Source organism: Nematolebias whitei, chromosome 7 (genome assembly GCF_014905685.2).
Source record: "Nematolebias whitei isolate Nwh7 chromosome 7, NemWhi1, whole genome shotgun sequence".
Classification (NCBI taxonomy): domain Eukaryota; kingdom Metazoa; phylum Chordata; class Actinopteri; order Cyprinodontiformes; family Rivulidae; genus Nematolebias; species Nematolebias whitei.
The window spans coordinates 3,208,628-3,220,473 of NC_056504.1; the positions used below are offsets into that span (position 1 = coordinate 3,208,628).

The 11,846-nt window shown below is 43.1% G+C and overlaps 1 protein-coding gene across 1 annotated transcript in view; it reads right to left on the reverse strand.

Moving 5' to 3' along the window:
• slc41a1 (solute carrier family 41 member 1) overlaps nt 1-11,846 on the reverse strand; it is a 49,316-nt gene that overhangs the window by 32,034 nt on the left and 5,436 nt on the right. Inside the window, exon 2 of the mRNA XM_037678541.1 lies at nt 7,066-8,387. Coding sequence (XP_037534469.1) covers nt 7,066-7,554 — 489 coding nt within the window. The 5' untranslated portion in view covers nt 7,555-8,387. The remainder of the gene's footprint in view (nt 1-7,065; nt 8,388-11,846) is intronic.

Genomic DNA, 11,846 nt, shown 5'->3' on the forward strand with positions numbered 1-11,846 from the left:
CTGCTAACAAGACCTGCTAACAAGACCTGCTAACAAGATCTGCTAACAAGACCTGCTAACAAGATCTGCTAACAAGACCTGCTAACAAGACCTGCTAACAAGACCTGCTAACAAGATCTGCTAACAAGACCTGCTAACAAGACCACACCGCTAACAGAACAGAACATGATGTTAAAAGAACCTCACTGCTAACTGAACCACACTGTAGATTTATTTCTTTTTCAACTTTGGTGCCTTGTTTTTAGTATTTTAGTAGTATTTTTAGTATTTTTGCTGCATACTTATTGTTGTCATTTTTATTGTTGTTAGCGAGTCGAGACGGTTCTTCTCATCCTAAGCATTTCATTGCATTGCTGACCTTGTGTTGATTTTGCATATGACAAATAAACCCAACCTGAAACCTGAACCTAAAAGACTAGATTTTACTTTTAACATAGAAAAACTATCGACTTAGCTTTTATTTTTTTCTTTCAGCTGCTCCCTTTCTCAGGGGTCGCCACAGTGAATCACAAAGACCTGGTCGTTGTTTTTACACCAGATGCTCTTCCTGACTCAACCACAGACCACCGAGCTACCACAGCCCTCTGTGTGGAGCAGAGAGCTGATATCCAGGGCATCCGGGGGAGCAGATGATGGGGGTTAAGGGCCTTGCTCAAGGGCTCAGAGTGGGACAAATGAGGGAGAGGCAGTTGTGGATGCTTCACACCCACATATCGATGTTGTCGGTCCTGGGAGTTGAACTGTCGACATTCCAATCACAGGCCTACCTTCTCTGACCTCTTCACCACCACTCCCCCTTTTATATTACAGATCTTATTGTTCCATATTTTACTAACAGAGCACTTCACTCTCAGACTGCAGGTTTACTTGTGGTTCCTAGAGTTTCCAAAAGCAGAATGGGAGGCAGATCTTTCAGTTCTCAGGCTCCTCTCTTGTGGAACCAACTTCCAGTTTCTGTCCGTGAGGCTGACACATTGTCCAGTTTGAAGATTTGGCTTAAGTCTTTTTTTTTTTTGATAAATCCTATAGTTAGGGTTGGCTTGGGTTTTCTGAGTTATTCCTTAGTGATACTGCTATAGGCTTAGATTGCTGAAGAACAAATTGACCTCATTTCCTCACTATGTTGCTGTCTTTACTTACTCTACTCTACCTGTTTAGAGAGTTTTTTCTTTCCACTGTCTCCTTTGTGCTCGCTCAGGACAGACTGTGACCAAGTGAAGCTTCAACACGATCTGCTGCTTCCTTACATAGATCACTTTTTCTAATTGGCTTTTTTATGTATGTGAATGTTTCTGTTCAGTGCCCTGAGACAACTTTGTTGTGACTTGGAGCTATAGAAATGAGTTGAAAAGAGTCAGTAAAGCCTCTTGAACACACACAGAAAGTCTTGTTAAAAGCTGTGTCATAAAGAAACGTCAGAACTGAAGTGTATGTGGTTTCCGTACAGGAACTTTGTCTGAAGACTATCTGATCAGAGGAAGAGCAAAGAATCTGCCTGGGTTTTCAGCAATCCCTAACAGGGTGAACGATTAGCCAAGGGTTGGGATGACAAAATGCAACACTAACTGGCTAATCCCTTCATTCCCACCGTTCTGAGGAGCCACAGCAGATACTGTGAGACCCAATCATGGTGAGCGAGGTGATGTTAATCATTGTCCACAATGAAAAGATGGAGATAAAACCAACCAAAATGGACTTACAAGCACTCCAAGGTCACCATTCTGAAAAGCCAACCTGATTCAGATTGTTAAAATTGTATGCATGTATTCAGTGTAAATGTTTTTTTTTTAAATAATACTAAAATAAAATAAAAGCAACCAGAAGTCACTTGTGTACATTTGAGCACCAACTGGATCTAGTTTTGAAATGCAGCATGAAGCCAGATGACCTGGTCTCAGAGATTCGAGCCCAGTTCTTGTGTCTCACTGCCTTCTGTGAGAAAAGCAGGCGAGTGGACGTGGTTGGACCAGAACTATGTCTTGTGGCAGTAAAAAGTTGGCTGGTGTTAAACCTTTGTCACAATGAAGACTTTCTGTTTGCTGCTGTCCTTATTTTTAGACTGTTTTTGAGGCAGCAGTTTTGCTTTTCTTCGATGTTTTAATCCACATCCAAGTCTAGACGGCTAGACTCTGAGACACGCGTACAAAAACACATGACCATGAAAATACATAATGTACAAACAACTGTCTCTTGTTTCTGTCTGATTCTCTTTCAGCAGCCTTGGTTTGAAGCAAGGGGACAACATCTGCAGCTTTTTTATTACTGAAAATTATCTATTTGTTTGATTTTTCTCTGGCATTCCCAAGAAAACAAGAATCATCAGTCAGACTTAAGACCCCAGTATACTCCCGTGTACGTCCATACGCGGAAGTACGCACGTCTGTACGCCGAGGTACGAGCGTACCTCCCAGGGCATGTCTGTGCAGAGCTCAATTTTTACGACCGTGTACGTGTTGTCGCACAATAAACTGCCCAGTGACGGACTGTTTTGTATGCGACACCAATGTATTAAATTTCCCTTCTTCATCTCTGTTCTGGCCTTTTCTTTGTTTTTTTGCCAAGAGGCAGTGATCTCTTCCTCCTCCGTTGATGCCATGACTGAAATGGAAGGAATATGTCACGAGCGAATTAAACTCAGGTCCAGCGTGGCTGCGGGAGGGTCTGGAGATTTCCTGGTGGGCTGGTCTGATGTGTGGGCTGCAGAGCCAGCGCTCCCTGTTTCTAAAATCTTTTTTATTAACAACATATAAACACAGAACACCGCTGTGGCTGAGGCTGCCAGCACTCGTCCCCCCCCCCCCCAACCTGTCAATCAATCCAGTAGGCGTGTCAGCAAATGACCAATCAGCGACCTCAATTTGTCCAGAAGGTAAACGCCCCTCGTCTGTGAAGCTGCTCTGCAGCTGCTCTGGGTGTACGCTGGAGTACCAAGTCTGAACCCTCTGCGTACAGTACACGTGTACGTACGCGTGAACGGACGTACGCAGCAGTATACTGGGGGCTTTAGCATGTCACCTCTAGAGTCCTAAGACTGAAGAGAAGCTCAAAGAAACAGACAGTTTCAGGTCATTCATGGCTGCTGAGCCTCTCCACAGAGCTGTGCAGGCTCCTCACTACTCTACATCAGCCCGGGCAGTCCTTTCTGAGCCAGCTTGGTGTGGGAATGAGGCCAAAGGTGCTGCTGGACATTGTCCAGCTGACTGTAGTTTAGGGTGTAGTAGTTTGGGGTAGAATGATTTTCACAGCCTAGAATAAAGTTTTTCAATCTGTGCACACATAAAGAGTGCATTATTTTTAAAACCTGGCCACACAGAACAAAAAAAGCATAACTTGCTGGTCACTTGGCTACAAACACTCTGAATGCACTGAGACTGAAGACTCACTGGTGTTCTTACTATTCTGAGTCACTTTCTAGTGTCCAGCATCAAACCAGTGAGGTACTACTGGCTTAGGATATATCCTCTTGCAAGGACAGGGAGGATTAGCTGAGTTAGCATTAGACGGTGTCATGGTATTAGTCAGGGAAGGTATCTGAAATAATGTACGTATCTGAACTCACTGAAACAGACAAGCCTCACATGGCATCTCAAAAGTGTAAGCGACTGGTCAGAAGTGAAAAGGCCCTCCAAGTCTCGATCTACAGCAGCACAAATAATCTTCAAGCTTTCAGCATTCCTGTCTGAGTGAGTAACCACACAGTAATCAAGGCTCTCACACCGCGTTGTATTTTATTTCACTCAGACTCTAACTCAGCTGCAGAGCGCTGCCATTTCAGGTACTCACAGAGAGTAAACTTTATACCCCTGCACCCCCACTCCCCCCCCACTCTTTTGCTGAGTCTGTGAGGGTCCACCATGTTGGCATCAGTATGCATGTACACAATGTCCTGGTCTCCAGGCAGGCTGACACCTCCAGTTTTATCTGCAACAAAAACTGAGTTTAAAGAAAAGTGACCTCTCACAACAGCTTCAGCCTCCAGAGTAAAACGGCAAACGCATCAAATAAACAAGAAAACAGGAGCTACTTAAAGGAGTAGTACTATTGAGTTGATCCACTCAAAGATTTGTATATGAAGCCAAGTGGATCCAGTTACATCTGGCTTTGTAGTGTAGGCTACCAGTAACCTTTCAAGTATGCCAGAGTGCAGAAAGAGGCACATGTGAGACAGGTCATTGTGTATAAGCAAGTGCTGGTCTCAGATGAGAGGAAGGCATGCTGCAAAGGAGCAAAGGCTTTTGTAAATATCCCCATCATGAGAGACAACTGTCCTAAAGCTGGCCTTAGATAAACCGGCAGCACAATGACTGACACGTGCCGAGGTGAGGAAGCCTCACTGAGCCAGTTCATTCATATGATCCAACCCTCCTCATGGTGTAACGCAGGGTACAAGGTCTGCTAAAACCCCCAAATGATCACTTTGTTTTTAACTGCCTGCCATGTTTCAAAGTCTCCTACAGGAGGAGACATCATATTTCTCCAGTTTTCATCTCTCCACTGACCCACTGTCAGAATTAAAAATCTTACTTGTAACATACAAAGCTCTCAACAATCTAAACGGTAAAAGGGCTGTACTTACTGTCATTCTGGACTATTGAGCACACCTGAATATAAGCCGCGCCTGATAAATTTAAAAAGAAAATTTTACATAAATAGGCTGCACTTGCCTATAAGCCGCAGCTGTTCACGTTGTAACATGAGATATTTACACAGAAATTTACTTTTTTAACACTTTTAATTAAATACGCACTGGAAACACGTACAAATACAGTAAATGTTTTTTTTCTGAACAGTGCCTGTAACACGGCTGATTAAAAAAAATACAGTAATCTACCAGGAAGTCATTGATCGCTACCCCCCGAGAGCGACGTGCATTGGGCAGCTATGTGAGCGCCTGGGTGTGACGAAGCTAAATGTTTTGGTGGCATGAAGCTCGTTAGCCGATCAAAAAAAAACATAAATTAACTGCAGCGTTGTATAAGCCGCAGTGTTCAAAGTGTATGAAAAAAGTAGCGGCTTATAGTCCAGAACTGACCGTATACAGCACCTTTCTATCTACTCAAGATACTCAAAGTGCTTTACAACACAATCTGTGTCCTCATTTACCTCCAACACATTCATACAGCTCTCTACTACATCTCTACAAAGATCATCTGAATCTGTAGAGAATAATCACAGCTTTACATCACATTCATGCACTGATGGGACTCACATCGGTGGCAATGAGGAGTTCAGTGTCTTGCCCATGGACACCTCAGCATGTGACTGCTGGTGGATTCATACCCTCAACTCTTGCATTGAAGGACGACTGGTCTAACCACTGAGCCAGCTCCTCTGGACAGTTTCAAGTTGTTGAAACATTTTGTCTTTCATCCAAAAGACTTCATCAGTCCGAGGAGCCACAACAAACTCAGTCTTATAAATGGCACCTTCACGTATCGCCCCGTTTGCACCGATTCTACTCAGCCCAACCCTGCTCAGCTCGCCACGGAAAGATCTCTAATCCTTCAGTACTTTTTAACTGATTTGAGGCTGATTCGGGACCTTTTTTTGTCCCTGCTCCTCTGGTGGGACCGTTCGAGCTGAGTCGGGACCAAAACGTGAATGCAGGACTCTGATTGGTCAGGGGGAGGAGTCACTGGCTCTCAGAAACTTTTCACTGATCCGCCATTTGCAATGTCTCTGAACTCGACGCAGCAGCTGGATCTATTTTTCAGATTTTAAAAACAATAATGACAACACCGTGTTTAATTCTGAAGTCCAGGCGTTTTTTGTGTTTGGTGACCGACGACAATATTCGAGCGAGTGGAGTCACCGCGGAGGATCATACGAGCTGCCGACCTGTTGTAGCAGGTGAGGCCGGACCCTGAGCCCCGGCAGGCGGAGCACCGGGAGTCAGGGACGGAGGGTGGAAACTTTTTTTTTTTTACATTTTATGTATAAAAAAATAATGTTTTTTTTATCAGTGAAGATTAAAAATAAATAAACGTGTCGGCTTTATCATGAAACCCTGTTTTCACTTTGACTTCATTAAATAATCTGTTAATTAAAGTTAACGCAGCTGAAAAATCATAAAAAGACAAAATTGGATCTCAGGAATATTTCCCTCCACCGTGTTTAAAGAAGAGACACATCCTTTGGTTCAACATTATTCTAACACACATGTACAAATCACTCAACAAGAATTACACTTTAAATCAAAGCTGAAATAAAATCTGTATATAAGAAACTAAACCACATATTTAAATTGAACAATAAAAGTCGACACAATGATGAACATGAAATGATGAAGAAACATATAGAATTTTAAATATAGATGTTTTTGTAGAATCTGGTTCATCAGATTTAATTCAGTTTATTTATAAAGCTCCAAGTCACGACAGAAGTCGTCTCAGGGACTGAACAGAAATATTTATATATAAAATAATAATTTAACATTATTTATCTGAGGAGCAGCTTTGAGTTGAACTCATTGCAGATCTCTCACTCTTAACGGTGAAATAAAGTTCATTAACAGTTCATTAGCAGGATTTTGGATTCTGGACACGCCTCCAGGACCGGTCCTGAAGTGCGGTGGAAATGTGACGTGTAAAGAGCTGGTCTGAGCAGAGCAGTGGTGCAGAATAGGCAACAGTTGGTCAACCAGTTTGATAGTTCTCAGATGGTTTCTGGAGTCCGCCCTCTCCCCTGCCAACTAGTTTGAGACAGTCATGGCCAAAATGGTTCAAAATATCAAAGTTCATGCTCAGTGACAAAAGACAAAACATTTCAACAAAAATAAACCGTCCGGAGGACATGACTTAACTTTGATGGATGTCTGAGATTAGATTTGACTTTGGAACAGTTCTGAACTGAGTTTTGACCTATTTTTGATGCAAAGCATCCTGAGCTGGCTTTTATTGTGAATTGGTGCTATATAAATAAACAGAACAATTATTTTCATATTAGTTGGTAGATCTTACAGCGTGCAGCTCTGAATCAGGCCTGCATCTGGTGCCAGACACTTTCTATTTCTTCCTGAGTTTTGTAATGTTGCATGTCTTCCTTTGAGTAAAATATGTTACTCACCTGGACAATGTCGAGCACCATTCCAGCTGCCACTGTCCCAAACCCAGCAAGCAGGAAGGGGAAAACCACCTGCAGGCCGATAGAAAAGGAGGTCTCCTTGAGGGGCACCGGTGGTTCTGGGCTCTGGTTGATGCTGTTTTCATCGCTCTCGTTGCTCTGACTTGCATTCTCCAGCAGAGCATCCTCCTCGCGTTGACCTTTGGTATTGGCCAGACAGTCCATTGCGACCACAATCTCTGACTTGTCCTCATCTTCTCCAGCCTCAGTGGCCCTCTCTGTGAAAGATGTGACCTCAGTAAGCTCATACTCCCCTCCGGTCTCAGGGTTCCCTTCTTCAGGTCCCCTGGTAAGAATTACCGGATGGACAGAGCAGTTGGAGTTGAGGAATGTTGGGGTCAGGGTCCCCCCCTCCTTCTTCATCATCTCAACGTCCCCTGAGGACATGTCGATGTCGGGGAGTTTCTCTTGTTCTTTCGACCAAAGTACCATGCGGAGGCCTTTGACAAACAGTGTACAAAATAAGAAAAAGTCTGCGTGCCTTGGCCTGATGTTTAGGATGAAGTCAGAGAACTGTCCACCTGATCTGGTTTAGAACCTGATGAGTCCAATCAATTTATCCCATGAAAAAGGTCAACAGTGGGGTGGGTCGATACCAACTAGAGAGAATAAACGGCTCTTTAGGAGGAAACTGGCAACGAGGCACATGCAGCTTCTGCAGAGCCCGTGTTCCTGTCGGTGCTTTGGGAGCAGAACCAGTATGTTCTCCATTCACTGTGAGGTCCTAAAGGTGGGCAGGCAGATGAAAGTACATACTGGTGCAAAACCGAGGAGAAAAAAAAACAGCCAGCTTTGGGATTAATGCCAGAAATCCTGTCCAGTTGACAGCGAACTCTTTCAAAGGTGAGTGAGCTGAAGACACTCTGAAGAAGACCAACTGCACTTCAGACCTGTTGGTCCACTGAGTGCGTGGTGCCGCTCGGTGCTCAAACTGTCGGTCCAGTGAATGCTTGGTGCCGCTCGGTGCTCAAACTGTCGGTCCAATGAATGCGTGGTACCGCTCGGTGCTCAAACTGTCGGTCCAGTGAATGCGTGGTACCGCTCGGTGCTCAAACTGTTGGTCCACTGAGTGCGTGGTCCCGTTCCGTGCTCAAACTGTCGGTCCACTGAGTGTGCGGTGCCGCTCGGCGCTCAGGCTGTGGAGGGCTCACCTTACAGCACGTGGCAGTTGGGAGGTTCTCAAAGGAGATATTTAAAGAGCTTCTGTATGGAGATTGAATTACCTGCTGTTGAGGAGCGCCTCTCTGAGCAGAGTGGACAGTCATCTGCAAAAGGAACATTTCCAAAAGTTATTCATTCCTGTCCAGTTTCAGGCTCATGTTGAGAATGCACCTGCAGACAAATTCCATTACAACAAACACAAAAAAGGGTAAATATCTCATGCATGCTCAATAATCCAGGCTGAGAAATCTAACAAAGTTAAATCAGGTCCTCTGGACAGATTCTTCTTGTTGAAACGTTTCGTATTTTATCCAAAAGACTTCTTCAGTCTCAGGAGCTGCAACAAACTCAATCTCATAAATAGCACCTTCTCATAGTGGATCAACCAGTTTGATGGTGACAGCCAAAACTAGCTGTTCACATGCAAAAAAGGACAATCAACCTAACAACTGGTCGTTAGTGGCCTGATGGCTGCTTGCTATTCACAGAGGGCTGAATGATACTAACAATAATAGCATTCTAAGAGGGGGACAGTTCAACTACAGAGCGGACCGCTTCCCCACTAACTCATGAGCCAGGCAGAAGAAGAAATCCCACACAAGACAGGCTCTAGAGAAATGTGGATATCCTAACTGGGCCTTCCTGAAAGCAAAGAAGAAATCCAAACAGGACTCCAGTCAGCCATCAGGTGAAAAGGAAGAACACAGACCCAGACCAGTGGTCATTCCGTTTATTTTCTAAACACAACATCCCAGTGGCTTTCAAACACCCAAAATATATTATGGCAAAGACTGGTTCATCCCAAAGATCCAGTCCCCCGGCACAAACAGAATAATATTGTGTATGCTGTTCAGTGTCAGGAGGGTGATCAGTCTTACATCGGGGAAACTAAACAGCCACTGGCCAAAAGGATGGCCCAGCACAGAAGATCAACATCATCAGGCCAGGACTCTGAGGTCTACACTCATCTCCAGGCCAGCGGTCACTCGTTCAGGGATGAAGATGTTCACATCCTGGACAGAGGTCACTCGTTCAGGGATGAAGATGTTCACATCCTTGATAGAAAGGAATGCTGGTTTGAGAAAGAAGTAAAGGAGGCCATCTTTGTGAAGAGAAACCATCCATCACTAAACGAGGCGAAGGCCTCTGTATCCAACTGTCCCCCTCGTACAATGCTGTTATTGCTAGTATCACTCAGCCCTCTGTGAATAACAAGCGGCCATCATGACATCAACAACCAATTGTTATGTCGATGGTCATCCTTTTTGATGTGAATAGCTAGTTCTGATTTCAACAACAAATTGGTAGAGCCACTATGAGAAGGTGCTTTTTATAAGATTGAGTTTATTGCAGCTCCTCAGACTGAAAAAGCTTTTTGGATAAAAGACGACACCTTTAAACAAGAATCCTTCCAGAGGACATGACTTTACTTTGTTATAAAAAAAGGGTCAAGTTAAAACTCCGTGTACTGCATTGAGACCAATAACATTTATATTATTTGGGTTTTTATTTTTGGAATTTTGTGTGTTGCTGCCTACAACTAATATACTAAGAATGGCCTGTGGAAGAAACTGCTGGGCATGGAAATGGTCCACATTTGTTGTAGACTACCTTGAGTTTGGCAAACAGCTTTACAGTGTGCTTTAACGGTAATGCTAACACTCCATACACCAATGGTGCAGTGGGGTGTTTAGTGTTCTTGACCCTAAGACATACTGCAAGGCCTGGGGATTGAACCCCAACCTTTGACTGGAAGATGGCCCCCACCACAGACAAAACAAGTTTTACACTTAAGAGATATAAGCACAAAGTAAACCAGCCACTAGCGAGCACAAACCAGTGCATCTCTTGTGCCGGTCCCAAGCCCAGGTAAATGGAGAGGGTTGTGTCAGGAAGGGCATCTGATGTAAAACACTTTTGCCAAAAATATAATGCGAGTTCATCAATTCGAAACCATACCAGATCGGTCGAGGCCTGGGTTAACAACGACCACCAGCGGTGCTGTTGACAAACGGATGTCAGCAGAAAATATTTTACTGTTAGATGAAGACCACAAGGAGGTAAACGTGTCATGAGACAGAGGGAGACGAGGAAAGTGAAGAATGTAGGACTGAGGGTTGGAACTCTAAATGTGGGAACAATGACAGGCAAAGGTAGAGAGCTGGCTGACATGATGCAGAGAAGGAAGGTAGATGTTTTATGTGTCCCAGAGACCAAGTGGAAGAGCAGCAAGGCTCGCAGCATTGGAGTAGGGTTCAAACTGTTTTACCATGGTGTGGATAGAAAGAGAAATTGAGTAGGGGTGGTCCTGAAGGAGGAGTTGGCAAAGAATGTAGTAGAGGTGAAGAGAGTGTCAGATAGGGTCATGTGTCTGAAGGTAGAAGTAGAAGGTCTGATGCTCAGTGGTTATGCTCCACATGCTGGATGTGATGTGGAAGAGAAAGATACATTTTGTAAAGATCTGGATGAAGTGATAGAGAGTATTCCCAGGGAGGAGAGAGTGGTGATGGGAGCAGACCTGAATGGACATGTTGGTGAAGGAAACAGAGGATGAGGAAGTGATGGGTATGTTTGGTGCCAAGGAAGGAAACCAGGAAGGACAGATGGTGGTGGATTTTGCCAAGAAAATGGAAATGGCTGTAGTCAATACCTATTTCCAAAAGAGGGAGGATCATATGCTTCTTTTCCATTAGTACCTTTAGTACCAGTACAGCACGGTTCAACTCGGCTCGGTACGGTACACGTTGTGTTTCCATTATGCTTTCAGTACTAGTTCCAGTGGACGGGGTTCAAATTGACGTAACATGCCTTACCAGCTTGTGGCAGTAATGCTGATGGTAAGACCTGAAACAAGCTTCAGTACAGGGTGAGAATTTATTCTGAAGTTACTAGTAAATTAAAAAGAATACAGATAATTAAAATTATCAAATTAAACAATGTATGTCTATATATATATATATATATATATATCCTGCTAATGAACTTTTAACGAACTTTAGTTCACCATTAAATCTCTGATGAACCAGATTCTACAAAACATCTATATTTAAAAATGTATGTTTTCTTCATCATTTGATGTATTTGCACTCATGTCCACTTTTATTGTTCAATTTAGATATGTGGTTTTGTTTCTTGTTCAGATATATATATATATATATATATTTTTTTTTTTTTGGCGTTGCTTTAAAGTTTAATTCTTGTTTTGTGATTTGTACATCTGTGGGTTAGAATAAAGTTGAACTAAAGGCTGTAGCTCTTCTTTAAACATATTTAAGGAAAATATTCCTGAATGATCCAATAATTTTGTGTCTTTTTATTATTCTTCAGCTGAGTTAACTTTAACAGATTACTTAATAGTATTAAAGTGAAAACAGGATTTCATGATAAAGCCGGCACCATTTATTTATTATCTTTTTAAAATCTTCCCTGATTAAAAAAAAACATAAAATGTTTTTAAAAATCATTTCCACTCTCCGTCCCAGACCTGTCCCCGTCCCGGTAGCATATATTTATTTAATGTTTTTCCTAGTTCATATCTTAGATCTTATTACTGTTTTTCTTTT